Source organism: Cynocephalus volans, chromosome 2 (assembly GCF_027409185.1).
Source record: "Cynocephalus volans isolate mCynVol1 chromosome 2, mCynVol1.pri, whole genome shotgun sequence".
NCBI lineage: Eukaryota > Metazoa > Chordata > Mammalia > Dermoptera > Cynocephalidae > Cynocephalus > Cynocephalus volans.
Window position 1 is genome coordinate 222,427,991 of NC_084461.1, and position 26,182 is coordinate 222,454,172.

Consider the following 26,182-nt stretch of genomic DNA (forward strand, 5'->3'; position numbering starts at 1 on the left):
CTGTCTTATCTAAGTATTTAATGCTATAATTTTCCCTCTAAGTTCTGCTTCAGCTGCATCCCACACATTTTGATATATTCATTCATTTCAAAATATTTTCAAGTTTTCCTTTTTACTTTCTCTTCAACCTACTGCTTATTTAGGAATGTGTTGTTTAATTTCCAAATATTTGGGGATTCTTCAGATATCTCTGGCCCCTACTTTAGGCATGTTGCTCTGGACCGTTCTTGCTTTCACTCTGGAAGTTCCCCAATAAACCAGCTGCACTCAGGAAAAAGAGCTACCAGTGGCCCTCCAAATCCTCTGGCTCTGCACCTGTGGATTCAACTAATGCTGGATCAAAAATATTCAGGAAAATAAAATTCCAGTTTCAAAAAGCAAACTTGAATTTGTCACATGCCCAAGTACTATACTGGGCCCATGAAAATGAAGTGATATGTAGGCATTGTGTTAGGCATTAAGTAATCTAGAGATGATTAAAATATATAAAAGGATATGCAAGTATGCCATTTTATATAGGGGACTTGAATATCTGTGGATTTCTGTATCTGAGACAGTCCTAGGAGTAATCCCTCCTGGATACCCAAGGACAACTATACTTATATTCCTGGACAGTTGGGGAAAGGGGAGAGGGGTTGTTCAATTTCTTGCCAAAATAGTATATGGGAGTGTACTACATGATTAACTCTTCTCCACCTCCTTGTTGTGTGGCCACAACCTATTGTACATTTTTGCAATAAACACAAGAGATTTCCATATCCATTGTATCTCCAACTACCACCTCAGCTTAAAATGACTTATTGTACAATCATAGTTTAAGAGAGTGCTATGATTTGAATGTTTGTCCCCTCTAAAGCTCATGTTGAAGCTTAATGCCCAAAATAGTATTTGAAGATGAGGCCTTTAAGAGGTGACTGCCCTCATGAATGGATTATGGATTAATGGGTGGTTGTGGGAGAAGACTGGTGGCTTTATAAGGAGAGGAAGGGAGAATATGAACTTGCCCTTGCCCTCTTGCCATGTGATGCCCAGGGACTCTGCAAAGTCTCCCCTCTGGGAAGAAGGCCCTCACCAGATGTGCACTCTCAACCTTGGACTTCCCAGTCTCTGGAACTGTAAGATATGAATTTTGCTTCTTTTTAAATGATCCAGTTTCAGGTATTCTGTGATAAGCAACAGAAAACTAAGGCAGAGGGCTGCTCACGACTGAAAGGAAATAATGAAAAACACAAGGCCCATCATTTGAAGAGAAACCAGAGTTCTAATTTCTCAGAGAATGTGAACAAAGGCAAACACGTCCTGCTTAGACAAATATAAAGTTACTGCAGTTGACAATGCTGGGTAGGACATGTAGTTCCAGTAACACCAGCTGAATTGCAAAGTACAGATGTTGTCACTCTACCCATCTGAGGAACCAGAATAATCCATTCATTGTATAGCATAACAAAGTACTTGTACTTAAATACTTTTAAAAGGATGAATAATTTTTCAATGAGAGAACATATCTGAATAATTATTATCTGTTCTTCATAGATCATAAAGGTAAGGGTGATCTTAAAAATATTTAAGTCTTTATAGTAGGAGCACTTTGAAGACCCGAGTGGGCTCAGGTCACTTAATGGGGATCTTTCCTGTGAACCCGCTGGTGGATATGAAGGTTGGAGCTCTGGCTGAAGCCCTTTCCACATTTGCTGCACTCATAGGGCTTCTCCCCAGTATGCACTCTCTGGTGGATAAGGAGTTTGGAACTCTGGCTAAATCCCTTCCCACACTTGCCACAGTGATAGGGCTTCTCTCCAGTGTGGACTCGGAGATGGATGCGAAGATCCGAGCTCTGGCTGAAGCCCTTCCCACACTCATAGCATTGGTAAGGCTTCTCTCCTGTGTGGATGCACCGGTGAATGTGAAGGTTCGAGCTCTGACTGAAGCCCTTCCCGCACTCTCCACACTTATAGGGCCTTTCTCCTGTGTGGACTCGCTGGTGGATGTGTAGATTTGAGCGCTGACTGAAGCTCATACCGCACTCCCCACACTCATAGGGCTTCTCTCCAGTGTGGACTCGCTGATGGATGTGCAGTTTGGAGCTCTGACTAAAGCCTTTTCCACACTTGTCACATTTATAAGGTTTCTCGCCTGTGTGAACGGCATGATGAATGAGCAGACTTGAGCTCCTGGTGAAGCCCTTCCCACACTTGTCACACTTATATGGTTTCTCATCCATGTGAACTGCTTGATGGATGAGCAGACTCGAGCTCCTCGTGAAGCCCTTCCCACACTGCTCACATCTGTAGGGTTTCTCTTCTGTGTGGTCTCTCTGATGAAGTTGTAGTTCTGAGCTTTGACTGAAGTCCTTACCACACCGATCACATTTGTATAGTTTCTCTGCAGTGTGGATATTCTCATATGGATGAACATCTGGGCTGGTATTACACATTTTCCCACAGTCATTATGGTTACAGAGTTTCTCCTCTGTCTGAGCTCTCCGATGACTACAAGTGACCAACCGTGATTTCCATCCATAAACGTCTTTGCAGTTACAGTCAAAGGGATCCAACGATTCTTTTGACTGGCCATTCTGGCAAGTTGCCTTGCCACTGAGCACTGGCGAGACCAGTTCCGTTACATCAGACACAAGTTTAACCTGAAGGTTGTCTGAACAATGGTCTATGAGAGGACTTCCCCCACTTATCACTTTTCTCTCAGTTCCTTCTCTAGTTACAAAGAGACCTTTGCTTTCCTGAGGATCCTGAGGCTCATTCTTACAGAACGTCACTGAAGAGTCTTGTGTCATCACTTGGCTTGGGACTTTCAAAGACAAGTAGTTTTCACTTCCATTATTTTTGAAATCATCACTTTGAAGAGTCACCACAATGTTCTTGTTTCTGGAAATATGAGATGATTCTCCCCACTTTTGACAAGAGGAAAGATCTAGTTCAGGGTCTCTATACACTTCCCCTTGAAGGTTCACAGTATAATCCTGACTCCCAGTTATTACACTGGCCATCTCTTCCAAAATTAGCCAGCAGGAAAGCTCATGTAAGAGATCTTGAAGTCCTTTCTCTTTGAAGATTCTCCACAGAATTTTCATTCAAGTCTCCTAGGGAACAAAGAGAATTCAGGGATAAAAACAAAGGGTAGATTATAAGTTTTCAGAACAGGAGTGCCTAAGTCCTGAAGACTTAGTAAGTAAGAAAAAGTTTAGCTTGTTCTTACAGTCATGTTAGAAGGAGAGAAGACCTGGGTACAGAAGATAGAAATTCTCTCTCTGCTTTTAAGCATAGCCAATAATAGTATTTCTTCATGAATTGTGCAGAAAGCTATGAATCCTAAATCCTTGTCACAAATAACATTTCATTTCACTTCATTTTAATTAAATCTGCATTTAATTGATTTCTACTTTCATGGAAGATACAAGGAGGAGAAAAAAAATCCTTTTGCTTAACATGGTAAAGCATCCTGGGAAGAAAGAAAACACAGCAACAATGATACCACCATGTAAGCAGCACAGATGTATGCACAACACAACACAACAGCTGTGTGCACAAATGGTCATGAGAGCACAGAGTAGGAATGCCTTGGGGCCTTGGGAAGATTTCTGGGAGAAAATGACAGGGGGAAAAAAAGGGAAAGGTGGAGAGAAAATATAACATGTTCAGGAAAACTACAAGCAGCTTTTTGTGAAGCAGATGAGACAGGAAGAGATTTATTCTGGATCACATGATGACAAACTATACCTGGAAGGTAAGGGAAAGGAGGTATCAAGCATGCCGGGTTCCTGCCTGAGTGACCAGATGTGGTGGTGCCACACAGTCTAACATAGGAAAGGGGGACAGGTGACAAACTCAAAACCTGACTTGTTTAATTTGTGGTGCTGGTGGCATGCCCTTGCAGCACTGTTCATTAAGCAGTGAGATATATGAGTCTGGAACTCTTGAGAGAGAACTGTGCTAGGAATACAGATTTAAGACTTACTAGTATGTATGTGGTTAAGGCAGTTAGACTGAATAACATAACAAACTGAAATGACAAAAGAGAAAGGAAAGGTTGCCATCATGAGAATAAAAATGTGGAGGAATTCCTAGGTGATGAAGAGCACATGAATTAGGGATGACGGAGAAACTAGGAAAAGAGATGCACAGCTCAAATCACACACAAGAGAAAGCTTTTGCAGGAGTAAGAGATCTTCTCAAGAAGTCCTAAAAATTCAAATTCCAAACTTAGAACCAACAGTTATAAGGTAAGACACTGATTAACTTGTTATGCATTCCTAATGGCTGGGTTAGTTGTGGCCATTAGCAGCACCACTCTCCCAACCCCCACCCCCCACCCTGAAATATTGGGTGGCTAACAGCTGTGGCCCCATGTAAAGCTTCAGGAACAAAATAAATGATCTGCCAAAGATGAATCCCTAATAGTATTTCTGGGGCTGAAGAGAGAAACAGAGGTTGAGGTGATGCTGAACCTACACAGTAACAGGGTTGGTTAAGATACAAAAGCAACTGACTCCACACGTGCACAGGATAAAGCCCCAAGGAAACCTCTGAGTGGGAATTCTGATAAGGCAGACAGCCCAGAGCTGCCGGTGAAGCAGCAGGGCATGGCCTGGGTAACTTATTGTCACGAAGAAGCTGCCTTAAAAAGTGGCCTACGCTGCCCACCATCTGGATTTTTACTACCTCCCTCCCAAGCCCAATTGGCAGAGGTGTCCCCTAAGGTAGAACATGCATGTGCCAAAGTGGGTCAATTTCAGCTGAGGACCTGCACTCCAGGATCTTATGCTGGGAACATGAGACTTTTGAAAAAATATGAGGCTACTTCAAAAAATTCATGGAAAGAGTCTTATTAGCCATTAATTCTATGTTTACACGAACTTTTTGAAGTATCCTCTTATAAGGAGATAGTTAAAAAATAAACGAGCAGACAAAACAAACAAAAAACAAGAGATACAAACTCAAGAAATAACGGAGGAAACAGAATTTAAAGGGTACATAATTAGAATCCCAAACAAACTGAAGAGGATATAATTATTAAGCATAATCTAATAATAAAATATAAACACACTGCTATGAAAAAAATCATAATTCTTCTAAATGAATAAGATGATTGAAAAAGATGATAACAAGAAACACCTACTGTGTGTGACTGGGGCACTCAGGCACAGCTGCAGAATCTCACATGAGGTAAATAACTTGTCTCATAGCTAAGTGTCAGGCCACCTTATTCTAAGGCCTGCAGTCAGGAGTTTGGATAGCAAAATGAAAACATGGCTAAGATGGAAGATTGAGGGATTCTCCTAGAAAGCATATTAAAAGGATAGACAAATGGAAAGATAAAAGCCCATCCCAAAGGAGTTCCATGAGGACAGTGAAGACAGAATGAAGGGAGAGAAAATGATGAAAGAAATAACAGAAAAAAAAAAGTTTTCCAGAACTCAAGATACAGGGCACATTGAATACTAAAAATAGTATGTGAAAAAAAAAAAAAATCCCAGAAAACACCAAAAACATCAGACAGAAAAGTCAGATTATATACAAATAAATGAGAATTATATCAACACAACTACTAATCAGGAATATTGGATACTTGAAGATAATAGAGCACTATCTCCAAATTTGGGAGGAAAAGTGATTGTGAAATTAGAATTCTATACCCAGCCAATCAATTGTTTCACTGGGAGGAAAAAATTAGACACTTTTTCAGACAAGAAAAACCTCAATTACTGAAACAGTTACTCACTCAGCAGTGTACTGTAGATGTAAAAGAAATAAAATAATTAACCAAAACCCTACAACAACAGTATGGAATGAAAATCCCCCCAAATAAGATATATTCTTAAAAAGCAAGTATTAGCTTCAGGGGGAAAAAAAGAGACCGTAATCATAATATACTACTTGACTCTACAGTGAACGATAATTACAAAGTCAAAGCAATGTAAGCATTAATTACTGATATGACTCTGACAAACTCTTGGGAAGATGAACATGTTGGGGGAAGTAATGTAAAAAAGCTATATCATCATCTATGATATGAAAAAGTCAACAGAAAATATCAAATATTGATAAATTGAGAAACAGCAGTATATCACCACATAATAAATTCAAATTAAAACAATTCTGAGGTACCACCTTCCACTTGTTACACCAGCATGAAAGCTGAAGTCCGAAGACACACATTGTTCATGAGTGTAAATCATTATCACCATCATGAAGACAGATATTTTGATAATTATCTATCAAAACCACAAATGTGTGCACTCAGCATTCCAGCTTGGAGGCTTTACTCTTCAGATTCCCAGGCATAATTGTGAAATGATATTTATATGAGATTACTTACTGCAGATGGTCTGTAAAAACCAATGGCCAGAATGTGGGTAGACACGAGTAAAAGGCATGAAAGAAACTTCATCATGCACTTTCTACACTTCTTAAAATAATTTTAAAAAATGCATTTGAATGCACTATTCTTCAAAAGAGAGGGAGAGAGAAAGGGAATAACTGTATAAGCATATTGTTTGGATCCATCAAGACAGATCTAGTAAGGAACAGCTAAAAGGATTAAAACTGAGTGCCTTCAAGCAGACACCTTGTGGCCCATGGAGCAGGAGAGTAGGGTGAATGTGGAGTATGCATGGAGCAAATGTACTGCACAGGGCCTGGTTTTCCAAAGCCTTGCAGTTTCAAATACTGACCTTGCAAAGGACAGGAAATTTTCCCCAGGCTATAAAGTCTCTGTTGAAAGATAAAAAACTGTAACACAGCAAAGTTGCTGGCTCAAAGACAGACAGGTTACTGATTGATATGTAAAGATACTGGGAAATTGCTGTAAGAAGAGAATGTTTGCTAAAATCAAGCTTCTGTTAGTGGATCGACTCAATTGCATGTTACCAGCTTCTATTGTTAAAATCTGTTAAACTGTACTTAGCAAAAACCCCACCTATGTTCTCTTCCTGTAACTTGCTGGTCTGGAGAATAAATGCAGGAAGAGAACCCCAATTCGTGGTTAATTTCCCAAATGGAAGAATGCCTCTCTCTTGAGGGTTCTGGGAGATTAACCCTGGGGTTTCTCACTGCTCAGAAGAAACAGGCTTTGAGTAATCTTTGGCGGCTCCATCAAGTGAACAGTTTTTATTATAAGCCTTTCCATACAAATTGCTTTACCTAGGTTAATGTACCACTTTGTTTGCAAATGTTAAAAGTAATGGCAAAAAGAAAAAGGAGAAATGATAAAAGAAAAAGTGCAGTTTTGATCAGTTAAATCAAGAGATGGGCCAAAATTAGTAAATGGTCAAAGGTTATTCAACATCCTCATTGTACAATACTTGAAAATGGCTAGGGGCTGCAGAAATTATAGGTGTATGAAAACCAATGGGGAAGAAATTTTACTGATGGTAGGTTTTTTATAAGGAGTAATAAAACTTTGTGATATTAAGCTTTTAATAAAATATTTACTATAATATGAACAGTGGGTGTGTGACATTAGGAGAAAATGTTGACATGAGAAAAGGGGTCATGGGTTTGACCCTGATACTGGCCAGTCACCCAAGAAAAAAAGAGACAAGGGGTCCTTTTGTAGTGGGCTAACATGACATAAAAAAGCTAACACGTACCACAGTAGAACAGCAAAATGAAAAATACATACAGTATAATCTCATAAAAATTTAATACATTTGTAATATACATACATATAGAGTACATAGAAAAAAATAAGACACAAACTATTAGTGATTTCATTTCATATTACACTTGTGTTGACTGAATTGACACATGAAACAAAAATGTTGGACAACTATGTTCAATTTTATATCAATAAAAATAGAAACCTAGAGCACAGCTTGAAACTGGAAGTCCATATCCTACTTCATTTTTGCCCTTCTGCTGACCATTCTGTACAAAGCAGTCACAGTAATACTGGTTAAGTCAGAGACCACCACTCCATTGACCCAATGGCTCCCCACTGTAGTTAGCATAATCCCACATTCTACCAATACCTTCAGTGCCACCAGTGAGCCAGGGCCTGCCCACCACTTCTTCCCACTCTGTTCTTTCCAGATGCACTCTGTGTTCTAGCAACATTCCTCCTGCTGAGTCTCTGGGTCTCCCTTTGCACAGTTCTCCCTGCATGGAAGATTCTTTTCCTCCCCAGTCTGCTGTTTAAACTATTACTCTTTTAGCTCTCAGTTTAAATGTCACTTCAGAGGCTTTCCCTGAAACTCTTAACGATATGCACACTACCCTCATCCTATCACATACCTTCATTCTCTCAGAGTGCTCTTCTATCGTTTGTAGGACTTGTCGAATTTATAGTAATACGTTGTCCTTACTTAATATTGCTTGCACAGGCCCGACCAGTTAGTTCACTTGGTTAGAGCCAGTTATAACACCAAGATCAAAAGTTCAGATCCCCGTAACAGCCAGCCGCCACATATATATACTTCTTGTACAAAAGACTGTAAAAATTATTTCTTTTCTGCTAAACTCTGCAGTAGTCAATCATTAAATAGTGGCTATGTACACACAGCAATGGAAATATTAAATACATTGCTTTCCCTCCAGGAACCTGGCTGGAAACAAGGAAAATAAATCAGACTCACAGATCTAATGGTTAAAAGCATACAAAACATTATGTAATCTGAGACTATGAGATAAAAATGGAAATTTCTGAGAAGGAGGTGGTCAAGTAGAAGGGATGGTCAAAGGTCTCACACAGATAATGCATTTCAGATAAAATTTTAAAGGACAAAATTAGTCAGGAATTAGAACATGGTATAATCAAGGTTCCAGAGGAAGGAGTCACGGAAGAGCTCCAGGAAAACAGACTCAGTTGCACAGGAGGGTAAACGTGGGGGCAGCAGAGAACCATGCTCTATAGCAAAGACCAGGGTACGAAGGGCCTTGGAAGCCAGGCAGCAAGTTTAGGGGCTGTACACCAGTGACTAAGGGTAATTCTGTTTTTTGTTTATTTGTTTGTTTTAATCCAAAGAGTGATATAGTAAGTTATGTGTTTGAGACAGGTCTACTTGCAACATCTAACTTGAGCTTGAATAATGATGTCAACAATCTGGCTAATTTTTGCCATAATTCAAACATTAAATGGACACATTTTAGGGTGTTATCTCTGGGACTGATGAGTGTTACTAAATTTAAAAGAAGTTAAATTCAGGTAAGAATTGGTGAGAAATTCATAGGTATTGAAGATGGGGAAAAATAATGGCCCATTTCTAAACTAGGGAACTGGAAGAACTTTAACACTGACAAAAGTGGAAATATAGGAAAGGAAGTTAAGAAGGAAAAGAATTTTTCAAATTCTCAACACATTGAATTTGAAGTAGTGTTGAATAGTCAAGTGTACACAGGAATAGAGATTAATAGGACAGGAAACAGACACTAGGGTGATCAAAATAGAAAGGAGAGTTGAAGCCATTAAGTATGCAGTAGCTCTTTGAACAAGTGTACATATACAGCATGTCGCTTGGATTGAGTGTCCCCCCAAAACTTGACCCCCACTATGACAGTGTACAGAGAATGGGAAATCCTATTACGGTAACTGAAAGGTGGGGCCTTGAAGAAATGATTAGATTGTAGGACCATGTTATAGTGAAGGGATTAAAAATGGCGGTCATGGGAATGGTTTGGAGGGCTTTAAAAGGAGAGTGAATGAGGAGGATAGTCTTTCTGCTCCACCATTTTTGCCACTAAGGCTCTCACCAAATGTGTTTCCTGGACTTTGGACTTCCCAGCCTCAGAAACTGTAAGCAATAAATTTCATTTTTAAAAATAAACCACCTAGTTCTGTGTATTTTGTTATAAGCAACAGAAATGGACTAATACAGCATGCATTCCCAACAACAAGGGCAATGTTGCCCCTCAGGAGAACTGGTTCTTGGGGGTGGGGGGAAGAGGTGAAAAATCTTACATAATACACCTGTTTGTGGCCCACAAAAACTTAATCTTACCTGGTGAAATCTTATTCCTTAGTATTTAACTTCTCTAAAGGAGAAATTTAATTTAATTTGTCTCCTTTTGGTGGGGGGAGAGTGATGATAAAAAAGGTTGAAGAATACTGATGTACAGTGTACAGTAATTGAAAAGCAAAGAGCCCTTTGGGATTTCCAAAGTTAGAGGAAAGACAGACAAGCCAGTGAATGCACAGAGAAAAAGAATGAGAGAAGCTGGAGAAACAGGAAAACTACACTTCCACACAAGACAAGAATTTCAAGAGAAGGCCAACACTATGAAACCACCAGTAAAACTGATAACGGTAAATATTCTGAAAGGGATAAAAGTTCGGCGGTGACCTCCAAGTGAGTGATCGTGGTACAAGGACAGAGCACAGCACTGGGTTTGCTTAAAGAAAGTGGAAATGCACAACTCCTGCCACCTGCTTACCAGCCTTCAGGAGAGAGAACCAGGGCTGTCACGGGGACCCAGGCAGGAAAAACCCTGGAAGCCACCATGCTTTTCAGTCATTTTTGTAGAATGTCTGCATTCTACAAAATTGTCATACAAAATGGCAATTTCACATGGTTAAGCTAGTTAGGTATACACACAAATCTTCCCATCTAATTAGAAATTCTTTATCAACATATTTTTAATGGCTATATATTTTTCTTTTCTGTAATCCACAATACTTTGTCTGACTAATCTTTTTGATAAATTTAGTAAATAACTAATTTTTTCACTATTTTAAATACTTCTCTAATGACTCTCTGTTCACGATTTTCTTTCTTTTTTTTTAAAAGATGACCGGTAAGGGGATCTTAACCCTTGACTTGGTGTTGTGAGCACCACGCTCAGCCAGTGAGCGAACCGGCCATCCGTATATGGGATCCGAACCCGGGGCCTTGGTGTTCTCAGCACCACACTCTCCCGAGTGAGCCACAGGCCGGCCCTGTTCACGATTTTCAGTTGGAGTTCCTGATTGTTTCCTTAGGACAGACACCTAAAAATGAATTACTACATCTGAAAATGTTTAAGGCTCTTAGTTTCAAGCAAAGTGTTTTCCAGAAAAACTGTACCAATTATACCCTTGTCTATCTCTAGGGTATGAGAATGTCTCACCACAAGTTTTGATCATTTTCAGGAGGGGAGATGCATGAATTCCTGAATGTGTAAGGAAAGAAACAATGGAAATTGGATCGCAAGGTAGAGGGATATTCAATGAAAATAAAGCTCAAGCAAAGATGATACAAGACCAATGTGGAAATACGTGAGAAAAGATAAGAGTACAGATAAGGAGGCAACGTGAATGGGAAAGACACAACTTCCTGCAGAGGTACAAGGGAGGATAAGTGACTAGGGCCAGGTGGAGGAGTACACAGAAAGTACCCAGAAGTCCCCACTACCTGCAGAGACCAGAGAACCTCAGAGAACTCCAGCAACACTGACAAAGGGACTGCTCTGTCATGGATTAGCCTGGGCTTGTAACCTGCCATGATGCCTGATGCTCTTTAGAGTTCATTCTCCATTACATAATGATCATTTTGTTCCAACTGAGAGACTGTATCTGGGAAACACACAGGGATTGGATGATTGTGCAGAAAGCAAAATCAGTCCCAAGCCCTGGCTTATCACAGATGGAACAGGGATGGTTTCTGAAACAACCCAGTAGAGTTACCATTCTCCCCAATTCTTATCAAGTAAAGTTCTTTAGTGGCTTAGAATAGTCAGAAAACATCCTTTTGTGCCAAAAAGGAGTTAGGAAACAAAGGCTCCAGTGGGTCGGTGTCCAGGTTCATGTGCTCTTAACCTGCTGAGACCAAGTTCCTTTGGTTTTCCAGCATCACAGCTCTGTTGAGCTTCCTCTGAGCAGGGTCCAGTCCACCCCACTCCTCCTTGGTGAAGTCCACAGAGACATCCTTGAATGTTATTCATTCCTAAAACATTAAGCACATTCCTCCTCAACTGACAACCATCTGCCCAAGAGCCCTGGAAGGAGGTGCAGGTGGCAGCACTAGAAAAGGTGAGGACATAGAAGTAGTCTGCAGTGCAGGATCTGAGTAAGTCAAGCTTTGTTGGAAAACCTTTCCTTTCTCCTCTACATTGCTACTTCTGTCCAAATCCTTCCCTCCTGCCCACAACCCATCCCAGCTCAAGCTGTAAGCAACTGAATCTTCCCTTGTCACCACCCACCATTATCCTGACAACCTCAATGCTGCAAGAACAATCGACCCAACACTCTGACCTCACATTTCTTTACCTCCATAGTGCCAATGATCTCTGACTCATTTCATCAAGCCCAGTGACCATGATCAGGGCTATTCACTGCTTAGACCCTCTGCTCTTGAAATATTAATCTCTCAACACCCTACACCATAAACATCTTCCTCTTCCTCCTCTCCTCCCTCTTCCCTTACAACTGCTTTATCAAGATGACAACCCTCTAACTTTTCCTCTTTTTCTTTCTCTTGGCCAAAGCACAATTCTGATTAAGTTTTTCCCTAGCCATATCAATCATGTCCTTTCTTCTTCTAAGCTAAGTAGTTGAATATTACTGGGAAAAAAAAAAAGGCACTTATAAACATAACCATAAAATATTTCCCTTAGGCATCCCACCTAGTCTCTTGGTTTAAATACCATTAACTGTAGACAGCACTAACATTTATAAAGCAGATGTATTTCACAGGGCCTAGTTCCCAAAGCCCTGTAGTTTCAGGTTGAGCCTAACCTTTTAAAATTACGTATAGAAATGTTAACCTTGCAAAAGACATGAAACTTTCCCCAGGCTAAAGTCTTTGATGTAGATAAAGAATTGTAACACAGCAAAGTTGCTGGCTCAAGGACAGACAAATTACTTGACTGTTATGTAAACAAACTAAGGAAACTGCTGTAGGGAAAGAAAACGTTTGCTAAGAACAAGCTTTTGTTGGTGGATTGACTTAACCTTTTGCAAATTGCATTATGGAATGTCACTTTGTTATTTCACTGATGTTACCAGCTTCTGTTGTTAAACTATACTTAGCCATAACTCCACTTATGTTCCTTTTCTGTAATTTCATGGTCTGGAGAATAAATACGGGGAGAGAACCCCAGTTTGTGGTTAATTTCCCAAGGAAGGAATGCCTCTCTCTTGAGGATTCCAGGAAATTAACCCCTTTGGGGTCTCTCACTGCTCAGAAGAAATGGGCATTGAGTAATCCTTTTTGCATCTCTGTCATCCTGTGTGAGGCAAAGCAACAATCAACTGCCAAATATTCACCTCTAGCCCTGGCCTTTCCCCTTGGCTTTCCACGTACCATCTACACTGGGATGTCTAAAAGGCACTTAAAACCTCACAGGCCCTAACCTAACAGAACGCTTGCCCCCAACAATCCCCATCACCTGCTCTTCCCTGGTGCCCCCATTTTAATAAACAGCACATGACCCACCCAACTGCTCAAACCCAAGTCCTAGGAATCATTTTGGTCCTCTTCCTCACATTTCCCTCATCACCAAGTCCCAGCACCACTACCTCTGGCCCACCTGAGTCTACTCAATCTCTCCTCCTTCCACTGTTACTGCCACAGTCCTGGTCGTTACCATCTCCACCTGCACCAACCTCTTAACCGGTCTCTCTGCTTCTCCTCTTGATCTCTGCACAGTGAGAATTGCACACAGCAGCCAGGGTGACCTTTTAAAACACAAACCAGGTCAGGCATAAAATCCTCCAAAGGCTTTTCAATGGACATGGAGTAAAATGCAGACTCCTCACCCCGACCTGCAAGGCTCTGTAGACCTGGTTCCTGTCATCTCCCTAACCTCAGTCTGACTTGCTCCCCACTCACGAGCCCCAGGGATGCTGCAGTTCCTTGAACCTCATCAAACTGGTTCTCCACTTAGGGTCTTTGCACCAGCTGTCCCCTCTGTCCAGAATGTTCTTTCTCCACATCCTTGCATGCCTGGTTCCTTATCACTCAGGCCTCAGCCCACTGTCCCCTCTTCAGAGAAGCATTTCCTTGACTGTCTAATCCACATTATCACCCAGTAACTATCATTCTCGGGGTTTTAATTTCTTCCTACTACCCATGCCTTGCCTCATTCCCATGTTTATTCATTTACTTTCTCATTTACTGTGCTGCTTGCCTTTCTCCACTAAGGTCTAAGTTCCCAGAGAGTGCACAGGCTGTCTCACTTGCTTGCTACCCATCTCCAAAGCCCCAAGCAGCGCTGCTCCATGAACAGAGGCCAAGTATTGACTCAGTTAACTTCAGTGAGTCTGACTCCCTTGAGTTCTGTCTGATGGAGCAACACTTTTCTCAAACTACCTGTGGTGAAAAACCGGTTTGTTCTGTATGTGTATGTTTTGGCGGCTGGCCAGTATGGAGATCCAAACCCTTGACCCTGATGTTGTCAGCACCATGCTCTCCCAGGTGAGCTAACCGGTCAGCCCTGATATATATGTGTGTTTAACAAACACTCTCAATTTCAGTACTTATGCCTACATGGTTCATGGGTTGGCTGTTCATGACCAGTCCCTAAGCCACACTTTGGGAAACAGAGTCATAGACTATATAAAATATAAGAGCCATATGAAGCCCAAAGTTCAATTATGGGCCAGGGAAGTACCCAGAACCTTCAGAAGGCAGGGGTGTCTCATGAAGTGGATTAGCTAAGACAGCTTTGGCCTGAGCTGAAGAGGCACCACTCTCACCCTCCTCAGGGAAACTGAGGACAAGCAGGCCTGCCCTGAAGGAGTGTCATGACTCATTCAACTAGTGACCAGTGGAGAAGGTACCAAGGGAGGGAGAGCAGCAGCACTCTCCTAGCTCTCCCTTCAAGGTGACCAGTTTCTCTCTGCCTGAGGAAGGGAGGGAAAGGCCAGCCACAGAGCCTGTGCATGGGGGACAAGGAAGCAGAAGTGGAGGGCACTGCTGCAGACAGTGCCACCCTCCAGCCTTGCCAGGCACGGCTGAGCGAGTGTCCAGCAAGGGTCAGCCATTCCTCCCAACCAGGCCTCTCTTCCCACCTCAGAGAAGAAGGCTTCTTCCTGTCCCAGGCTAATCTCCCGTGTGCTCCACAGTCCCTTCCGCTCTCTTCCGAGACTCAAGCCCATCAGTGATCTCTTCTCCCTTTATTTGTCCATCTTCCACTCAGTTGTCTGGACTGTCCAAGCCCCCTTCTCTATTTCAGCACTACTCAGACCACTTCAGATCTGACCAATTCCGCCTCCCAAATGTCCCTCCAGTGTGTTCCTAGACCACAAGAACTCCCTACCAAGTCTTCATAGTACAAGTCATGTCTTCCTTCAAGCCATAGATGGGACAATCAGTTGTTAATTTTTTTAACATCCTGCAGGTAATAGGGGGGCAGGGGGAGATTCCATGCCAAGAATGGAAAGGATATGTTGATGGACCACTAACTTTGAAAATTCCAGGAAGATAAATGCAGCAAGAGCAGGACAAATAAGAGGAGTCATTGTGACAGGGGAAGGGAGAAAGAGAAAGAAAACAGTGCTCCTGTTAAAGCAAGATGAAGATGGGACTGAAAGAATCTGAATGACTGCAGTGCACTGAATGGCCCCCAACGTCATTAAAGCTTGATCCCCATTGTAACTGTTGAGGGTGAGAAATCCTATTATGGTAATTAAAAGGTGGGACCTTAAAGAGGTGATTGGATTCTGATGACCATGCCCTAATGAACTGATTAATAATGGTAGTCGTGGGAGAGGTTCTGAGGGCTTTAAAAGGAGAGCAGATGATAGTCTCTCTCTCCTCTGCCATTTTCTGCCACGAGACACCTGCATTGCTGTAAAGCCACCACCAAAGAAGACCCTCACCAGATGTGTTCCCTGGACTTTGGACTTCCCAGCTTCTGAAACTGTAAGCAATAAATTTCATTTTCTTACAAATTACCTAGTCCCACGTATTTTGTTATCAGCAATAGAAACAGACAACGCAATGATGAATAGTCTCCCCTGGTACAAAGAAAACACTCAGGAAGGACTGGTGGAATAAAGTCCTTTCTTTAAATTCAAAAAGTTATCATTTAACATATACCAGAATATCAAATTTCACTATACTAGCAATCCCCAACTGTATCAGCAGTGAATAATCATCAGGGAACAGGTAGAAGAGAAGGAAGAAAAAGACATTGAACATAAGCTCTTACTCATGTTAATCTCTCTTGAAGTCGAAGTCCTCAATTACGTTTCAAGGCACAGAGATGCCATGCTCTCTGTACCCTGAGGCAGCTTCCGTCCTCTAAACAAACAGATTTTTACAAGAGCTCATGGTCTCTTCCTATGTACGTGAAAATTGTATTTGCCAAGCAAAAAGATGGCCTTTGCTGGTGGCATTGTTAAGAACCCATCTTTCCCCTTAAAATTCAGCCTGATATTTTATTCAAATAACTTGTGGTATGAAGTCCTGTTTAGTTATGGAGGAAGAACAGGCTGGAGTTAGACAACACGGGCTTACTCTGGCTCTACTGCTCTCTGCAGCTAAGGACAGGGCATGTCCCTTCCACTCCTCGAGCTGGAGCTTGCCTCTGCCTCTGGAAAATGCCAGCACAGGGATGGGAGGTGTTGGGCTGACCCCTTCCAGCTCAAATGCTTGACGAGTCTAAGCATCAATCCTGAGGTAACTTTCCACAAACGATTTTATGAAGTCAAATGAGAAACCATTTTCTAAAAAGTGCTACCTTCATTTAGAGGAGTGATGTCATCGAGATGGCAGAATAGACAATTCCCAGTGTCCCACACTCCCAGAAGTAACCAGTTGACAGCTATTAAAAAGCAAAGACTGCCAAGCTGGAACAGATGGAGCTTGGGGAGGGGAGGTGGAGAGATATAGGGATGGTGCCTATTATTCTGAGCCAGCCTGGTATGGAGGTGGGGACTACCTGTCACACAAGCTGGAAAAAGCTGCAGTGGCACCCTCTGAGTAAACCTGCTTGGAGTCTGCAGGGGAGAGGGGGGCTTTGGAGCACACCATACCAACCCACAGGCCATAAAGTCCACTGGCAGGATTCCCATGGCCTGTGTAGGAGCAGATAGCTGCAACCAACTGGAGAGGACAGCTGTGTACAGCTTTTGTCCCATGGGAAGCAGCTGGAGTGTGGGCAAAAGGCTGGCCCACTGGGGGAACACTGGGTGCAGCATGGGCAGCTGGTCTCAGAGGAAATTGGTCAGGGCAACAGAACTGCAGGGGGCTCGATCTGCAGGAAAGATCTTGTCCCAGGCCAGAATTTCCACACAGCCCAGACCCAGAAGTGATTAACAATCCTCATAAAAAGCCTTCCTTAGAGAACCAGAAGCACATAGCAGTCTCCTCAAATACCTAGACATCAACATAAAGATACAAAGAAAGAACAGAGAAATATGTTACCACCAAAGGAAACAAACAAAGCACAAGGAATGGATGCAGAGGAACGGCAGATCTACAAAATGTCTGACAGAGAATTCAGAATAACTCTTAAGGATGTTCAGGGAGTTATAAGAAAATACACAGAGAAGATAAAATTATATCTGGAAAATAATTCAGGAGCAGAATGAGAAATGTGACAAAGGAATAGAATCAATTAAAAAAAAATTTCCAGAAATAAAGAATACATTATCTGAACTGAAAAGCTTGGCAGAAAGCTCCAACAGCAGACTTAATCAAATGGAGGAAAGACTCAGTGGACCCAAAGAAAAAATACATGAAATTATCCAATCAGAGGAGAAAAAGAAAAAAGACTAAGAAAAAAATGAAACAGAAATACCGCAAATATGGGACTCCCTCAAGAAAAATAACCTCTGCCATCACTGGCATACCTGAATAAGAGGAAAAAGGAAGAAATGCAAAAAGCGTATTCAAGAAAATAATGGCTGAAAATTTCCCAAGCATGGAGAAAGATGACAGCATCCAGGTACAGGAAGTTCAAAGGTCACCAGTCAAATTCAAACCAAGGAAGAACAACCCAGGGCACATCATAATCAAATTATCAGAAGCCAAAGACAAAGAGAGAATACTGAAAGCAGCAAGAGAAAAGAAATCCATAACATTCAAAGGAGCCCCAATATGTCTCTTAGCGGGTTTCTCAGTAGAAACCCTACAGGCCAGAAGAGAACAGGATGATATATTCAGGGTGCTGAAGGAAAAAGACTGTCAGCCAAGAGTTCTGTATCCAGCAAAAGTAACCTTCAATATGAATGAGAAATAGTCTTTCCCAGACAAACAAAAGCTAAAAAATTTATCAACACTAAACCTGCCTTACAAGAAATGCTAAAAGGAATTCTTATATCTGAAAGAAGACAATGCTAAGGAGCAGCAAGAAAACATTGGAAAGAACATAACTCATTAGTAAAGTAAGTTCACAGACAACCTCACAATACTCCAATGTTGTTGAATAAACTGTTTATATCCTTGGTATGAAGACTAAGGGACAAACCTAACAAGACACCAACAAATACAACAACCATATAAGAGATAGGTAATATTAAAACATATATCTTGGAACAACAAATTGTCACAAAGTGGAGCAGAATGATGCCAAAGCATAGAATTGGCTTTGTTTTTTTCCTTAGATATCAAAGTTAAATTGTTCAGTATAACAAAAGCTAACTATAACATGGTTTTTGTAAGCCTCATGGTAACCATAACTCAAAAATTTAGAAGAGACATACTAAAAATAAATATCAAGAAAGTAAAGTGTAAAGCTGGAGAAAATCACTCAATCACAAAGACAGTAAGACTAAAAAAAAGGAAAACAAGATCTACAACTAAAAAAAAAAAAATCCCAAAAAGCAGAATGGCAGTAATGATTCCCTACATGTCAATAATAACCCTAAATGTAAACAGATTAAATGCCCCAATTAAAAGACAAAGAGTAGCTGAATGAATTATAAAACAAGATCAACAATATGCTGCCTACAAGAAACTCACCTAACCAATAAAGACACACACTGACTGAAAGTGAAGGAATGGAAAAAGGTATTTCATGAAAATGGAAGCCAAAAAGAACAGGAGTTGCTATACTTAGATAAAATAGACTTCAAGACAAGGGAAGTAAAAAAAAGATAAGGAAGGTCATTATATAATGATAAAGGGATCAATTCAACAAGAGGACATAACAATTCTAAATATATACACACCTAACTCTGGAGCACCCACTTGTTTAAAGCAATTACTAATGGACCTAATGGGACAGATTAACTCCAACACAATAATAGTTGGGGACTATATAATACCCCACTTTTATCAAAGGACAGATCACCCAAACAAAAAATTAACCAGGAAACATGAGAATTAATCTCTACTATAGGCTGACCTGACTTAATAGATACATACAGACATTTCACCCAATAGCTGCAGAACACACATTCTCAGTAGCACATGGGACATTATGTAGAATAGACCATATGTTAGGTCACAAAACAACTCTGAACAAATTTTTAAAAACTGAAATAATATCAACTACCTTGTCTGACCACAATGGAATAAAACTAGAAATCCACAACAAAAGGGACACTAGAAAACTTACAAATACATAGATATTAAACAATATGCTCCTAAACAATGAATGAGTCAAAGAAGAAATTAATGAGGAGCTAGGAAAACGTGAACAAACCAAACCCCAAATCAGTAGAGAGAAATAACAAAGATTGGAGCAGAAATAAATGAATTAAAAAATTTAAAAAACAATACAAAAGATTGATGAAACAAAGAGTTGGATTTTCAAAAAGATAAATAAAATTGATAAACCTTTAGCTACACTAATGAAGAAAAAAAAGGCTCAAATAAAATCAGAAATGACAAAAGGGGACATTACAACTGATACCACAGAAATACAAATGATCATAAAAGACTACTACAAACAACTATATGTGAGCAAACTGGAAAACCCAGAAGAAATGAATAAATTCCTGGACACATACAGCTTACCAAGGTTAAGTCATGAAAAAACCAGAAAACCTAAACAGGCTAATAATGAGTAATGAGATTGAAGCAGTAATAAGAAGTCTCCCAACAAAGAAAACTCCAGGACCAGATGTTTTCACTGCTGAATTCTACCAAACACCTAAAGAATAGTACCAATTCTCAAACTCCTCCAAAACACTGAAGAGGAGGGAATATTACAAACCCATTCTATGAGGCCAGCATTACCCTCATACTAAAACCAGAAAAAGACACAACAAAAAAGAGAAAACTACAGACCAATATCCCTGATGAACACACACACAATAATCCTCAAGAAAATACTAGCAAACAGAATGCAGCAACACATTAAAAGGATAATACACCATGATCAAGTGGAAATCATCCCAGGGATGCAAGGATAGTTCAGCATATGCAAATCTATAACCGAGATACATCACATCAACAGAATAAAGGGAAAAAAACCCCATATGATCATTTCAACAGATGCAGAAAAAGCATCTGATAAAATCCAACCCTCTTCATGATAAAAGCACTCAACAAATAAGTTACAGAAGGAATGTACCTCAACACAATAAAGGCCATCTACAACAAACCCACAGCCAATACCACATTGAATGTACAAAACTTGGAGGCTTTTCCTCTAAGATCTGGAACAAGACAAGGATGCCCACTTTCTCCACTCTTATCCAACATAGTAGTAGAAGTTCTAGCCTGTGTAATAAGGCAAGAGAAAGCAATAAAGGGCATTCAAATTGGACAGGAGGAAGTCAGGCTATCCCTATTTGCAGATGACATGATCCTATACATGGAAAACCCTAAAGACCCCATCAAAAAACTATTGGAATAAATGAAATCAGTAAAGTGGCAGGATACAAAATTACACACAAAAATCAATAGCCTTTCTATATGCCAACAATGAAACAGCTGAAGAAGAAATCAAGAAAGGAATCCCATTCACAATAGCTACCAAAAAAATGAAATACCTAGGAGTAAATTTAACTAAGGAGGTGAAAGACCTCTACACAGAGAACTATAAAACAGTGATAGAAAAAACTGAAGACACAAATAAATGGAAAGATATCCCAAGTTCAAGGGTTGGAAGAATTAACATAATCAAAATTTACATATTACCCAAAGCAATCTACACATTCAATGCAATCCCTATGAAAATACAAATGACATTCTTCACAGAAATAGAAAAAAAAAAGAAAAAAGATCTTAAGACTTGTAGGGAACCAAAAAAGACCCAGAATAGCCAAAGTAATCCTGAACAAAAGGAACAAAGTGGAGACATCACACTTCCTGACTTCAAAATATACTATAAAGCTATAGTAACCAAAACAGCATGATAGTGGCATAAAAACAAACAAATCAACCAGTGGAATAGAATAGAGAGCTCTGAAATAAACCCACACATTTACAGTCAACTGATTTCAACAAAGGTGCCAAAAATATACAATGGGGAAAGGACAGCCTCTTCAACAAACGGTGTTGGGAAAACTGGATAGCCACATGCAGAAGACTGAAACTAGACCTCTATTTCTCACCACATACAAAAATCAACTCAAAACAGATCAAAGACCTAAATTTAAGACCGAAAGCTATGAAACTACTAGAAGAAAACATAGCAGAAATGCTACAGGAAATGGGAGCGGGTAGTGCTTTTTTGAGCAAGACTACAAAGGCACAGGCAACTAAGGCAAAAATACATAAATGGGACTACATCAAACTAAAAAGCTTCTGCACAGAAAGGAACACTATCAACAAAATGAAGGGACAACCAAAAGGATGGGAGAAAGTGTTTACCAATTACACATCAGACAAGGGGCTGACATCCAGAACATACAGGGAACTTAAACTACTCAACAGCAAAAAAAAAAAAACCCATTAAAAAATGGGCAAAGGACCTGAACAGACATTTCTTAAAAGATATATAAATAGCCAACAGGCATATGAAAAAATATTCAACGTCACTAACCATCAGAGAAAAGCAAATTAAAACCACTGTGAGATATCATCTCAACCCAGTCAGAATGGCTATTATCAACAACAGAAAAAATAACAGATGGTGCCGAGGATGCAGAGAAAAAGGAACTCTCCTATACTGCTCATGGGAGTGTAAATTGGTAGAGCCACTGTGGGAAACAGTATGGAGGTTCCTCAGAGAAATGAAATAGATCTACCTCACCACGCAGCTATCCCACTACTGGGTATATGTTTGGTATATATTTCAAGGGAAATGAAATCAATATATTTAAGAGACACCTGCACTCCAAGTTTACAGCAGCACTACTCACAATAGCTAAGAGATGGCATCAACCTAAATGTCCAACAATGGATAAAAAAGTATGCGGTCTATATACACAATGGAACACTACTCAGTTATTAAAAAAAAGATATCCTATCATGTGCAGCAATACGGATGGAAATGGAAACCATCATATTAAGTGAAGTAAGTCAAGCACAAAAGACAAATGCCACATGGTAGATGTCACTCATATGTGAAATCTAAAAAAACAAACAAACAAAAAACAGTGGTTCTCATAGAAGTAGAAAGTAGAATAATGGTTAACAGAGGCTGGAGAGTGGAGGAAGGAGGAAAAGTGGTGGACTAATAGGTACGAAACTGTGCTATCTACCCAAAATGAATTATTGTGCAGTATATGCACATATTGAAACAACACGCTGTATGTACCCCACAACTGTGTACAAATAAATGTTAAAAAATATATACTTTATGTACTAAAAAATTTTTTTTCAGGTAAATTTGAGCATTTTGTCATATGCATTTGGCCATTTGAATTTTGTCATCCGTGAACTGCACTTTAATGTCAATATTCAATTTTTTTTACTGGGTTTTATTATTATTTTTTTTTTTTTTACTGATTTTCAAAAGTTCCTAATATAGCTTGAGAATTAGCTCTTTATCTCTCATGCATCACATATTTTCCTTCAGTTTATCTTCTGACTTAATTATCATTTTGTTGTTGTTGTAATGCAGCTATTTACAAAAATCTGTGTACTCTAATTTGCTGATATTTTACCTTTTGGTTTCTGAATTTCATGATGTGCTTATAAAACTCCAAGACTATCTATAATCTATACATATTCCTAAAGTGCTTTTGTTCCACTTTTTTAGTTCAACTTTTTTAATCCCTCAAGAATTTATTTTAGAATAAGTGAATTAGGAATCCAGCCTTATTGTTTTAATCCATTTTTAATTTATCTTTATTGCCTAATAAATTCTAATACACACACACAAAAAGCAATGTTACTTGGTAATTTAAAATTTATTGTTTCAATTACATATGGAGAAATGTTGCTGAAAGGGAGCAGAGCAAGCATAGCTTACAAGAGGAATAACTCACCTTACCCAGCTTAGAGACACATCAAGTATGCAGAGAGATATTTCACAAGAAATGCAATAAATCTTTGGATGTCCAAAGATGAATGGGATAAAAAAGGAGTGAAATTCTCCTCTCAGTATGTCTGGAGAGAAGAGCTAGGAACCTTAATTCTTCAAAAAAAACACCGCAGATAATTCTGATGCATATCCTGGTACAGCAGCATTTCTAGGAGTGATTTTGTAACCACCGTGCTGCCATTTAACAAATGTTCTCATGTTTTTAACTCTTTCGTGGTTAAAAAATGATCACCATAAATATGCATACTTTTTGTGTATGCATAATCTGTTCATCAAGGCGTAAACTCCTTGAAGAAAAGCACCATAGTTTATCATTCTGTTTTCCTGAGACCACTTAGCACTGGACTGAACACGCAAGAGCCTTGAATGACTCCATGTTAGTGAAATGTCAGGCAGAAAAAGGCAAGCTTTGAGAGGACCAGGCAAAGATGCTCTGTGGTCTTTCCATCAAAGAGCATAGTCCAGTGCTCTGAGGAGTGCACCAAATTCATGGATGCAGGGTGGAACAGTGAAAGCTAACCTGGAAACTTAAGTTAGCAGATAACTGTGCAGAGCCTGGTAACATCATTTGCTAGCTATATACCCTTAGTATCTTAATGTCCTTACACCCCTATCTATAAAATACCACGTTTCACACTGAAGGCTGACAATAAAGAGGATTACAAGGCACGGTACAGAGACAGAACCTGACAACAGATGGGCGCTCAATGATCGCTGATGCCTACCTTTTGTCCCAAGAGAGGTTACGTCTATTTTCAGAGATGGCATTTTAGGAGAAGAGAAACTCAACTCACCTGGAATTTGGTTATTTCCTCCACTCAGGGAAGGCCAGATTCCTGGGAAGGCCGAGTTAGGGAAAGAGAAAAAGCCATGAAAATCAAGCCCACTTTGCAAGATGCAGACTAGCCTGTCCAGCAAGACTGTAGGAAAAAAGTTACTCAGCTCCAACGACCGATCCCTTTTCAGTTAACCCTTCTCCAGCACTCTCTCTCTTGAGGTGCCTTTCCAGTCTCCCTAAAGGGCTTTGGACCAAACAGGCCAAGTCTCCTCCAAAACCCATGAGGGTAAGTAAATTCCGCGGCCCCCAGCTGCTCTAAGACGCTCTCATTTCCTCTGATTTTCCGATTTCTGCCTAAAGTTCTAGAGTGGGAGCTCTCGAGTGTTATGTGTCGCCTGTCGGGATAGATTTCAGCTGCCCAAGACGCCTTCCTCGACCTCATTCTCAGGGGCCCGTTTCTGGGGCGCAGAGGCTCCAATGCAACCTCTTTCAAGCGACCCTAGGTCCCTCCCAGGAGCTTCTCTCGGTCGCCAACGCCCACCGAAAACCTCCTGGGAATAAGGCCACTCACTAGCGTGGTGCCTCCAGGCCGGCCCAGCCCAGAGCTCCGTCAGGCGGGAGCAGGGGCCCTGGGAGCCGCGGCCGCCCAGCGGTAGGGACCGCCTAGCCTCGGCCGGGCCGCGGTGGGGCCGAGGACACGACAGCTCGGCAACGCGGCGCGCGGACACACGTGCGGCCCTGGTCGCGCCCTCCCACAGCCACCCCGCCCTGCCTACGCATCCAGCTCTCGCGGCGCCTCCCCCGCGGCGCACCCACATCCTGACCCCGGGATGCAGCTGCCAGCGGCGCGGGCGCCCGACCCGTCTCACCTCCCACGTGGACTCCCCCACCTGGAAGCGCTGGATTCCGGATACCGACCCGCGCCCGCCCCAAGGGCCACGAACTACAAGTCCCGGCAGGCCACGGGCGGCCACGCCCCTTCCGGCGCCAACTTCCGGCGCCGGCCTCGCGCTTCCAGTTGGTGGCGCTGAGGCCGATTTCCCTGTTCTTTGAGGGCAGCGACGAGTTCACGCTTCATCTTCCTGGTTTTTTTTATTACAAACGCGTAAGAATTATTTTAGGAATAACGGTTAAAGTGTATTTTATTCGTTAAAATGCTACTGAGGGAGAAGGATGTAAATACCCCCCATAATTTCGTCTTTACCTTTAAAAATATTCTGAAATGAATACCACTGGGCGTCTTCCATCTTCCCTCCGAAGTTGGTTCATTTAACATATTATTAGAGGGCCAGCTGTGTGCCAGGAGCTGTTCTAGACGCTTACACAAAAATCACTGCCCTCCTGGGTGTTAAATCCTTGTGGGGTGTTAGGTTCGGCCAGATGGAGAAAAGGGAGAGAGAGAAACCCAGCCCGGCGCCACTTCAGCCAAGAAGCTTTACTCCACCAACGTGGGGGGGAAACTGAGTCAGATCAGTTCCTCCCAACAAAGGGAAGCAGGAGGTTTATAAGCCTTTGAGGGTTCTGGCACAGTAATGGGCAATTTCGAAATCAATAGTACGCAAGGCGATGGAGTTTGGATGTGTCGTCCCTTCCAAAACTCATGCGGAAATTTGATCCCCAATGTGGCAGTGTTGGAAACTGACTGAGTCATGAGGGCGGATCCCTCATGAATGGATTAATGCTCTCCCTGGGGGAGGGGGGAGTAATGAGTGAGTTCTCCCTCTATTAGTTCCCGCGAGAGCTCGAGAGCTCGTTGCTTAAGAAGACCCTGGCATCTTCTCTCTCTTTCTTGCTTCCTCTCGCCATGTGATCTGCTTGTACTGGCTGGCTCCCTACCACTTTCCACCATGAGTAGAAGCAGCCTGAGGCCCATGCCAGATGCAGCTGTCCCAGAATCGTAAGCCAGATAAACCTCTTTTCCTTATAAATTACCCAGCCTCAGGTATTTCTATTATAGCAACACAAAACGGACTAATATACAAGGTGACACAGCCCTTGTGGTCCGCTAACACCTGGTCTGTTAGGGCATAGGCTTCTAATTAGTGTCGTTACTATATCAGTGCAAAGTGCTCCAGCCCAAAGCCAGCTACCGCAGCCCACAAGAAGCTGCTTTGATGATAACGGTGATGTTTACCCCTTCCCAGGA

At 41.2% G+C, this 26,182-nt stretch overlaps 1 protein-coding gene across 3 annotated transcripts; it reads right to left on the minus strand.

Annotated features, from left to right (window-relative positions):
• Nucleotides 1-1,283: 1,283 nt before the first annotated feature.
• ZNF239 (zinc finger protein 239) lies at nt 1,284-24,960 on the minus strand. 3 transcript variants are annotated; one of them, XM_063085665.1, is made up of 3 exons: nt 24,906-24,960; nt 24,053-24,094; nt 1,284-3,097 (listed from the first exon to the last, which is right to left on the minus strand). In XM_063085665.1, the coding sequence occupies exon 3, from the start codon at nt 3,086-3,088 to the stop codon at nt 1,616-1,618; it is 1,473 nt and encodes a 490-aa protein (XP_062941735.1). In that variant the 5' UTR covers nt 3,089-3,097; nt 24,053-24,094; nt 24,906-24,960; the 3' UTR covers nt 1,284-1,615. The 3 variants fall into 3 exon arrangements, with proteins under 3 accessions (XP_062941735.1, XP_062941737.1, XP_062941736.1); XM_063085667.1 differs by lacking the exon at nt 24,053-24,094 and having other exon boundaries at nt 24,906-24,947; XM_063085666.1 differs by lacking the exon at nt 24,906-24,960 and having other exon boundaries at nt 24,053-24,725.
• Between the last annotated feature and the right edge of the window lie 1,222 nt (nt 24,961-26,182).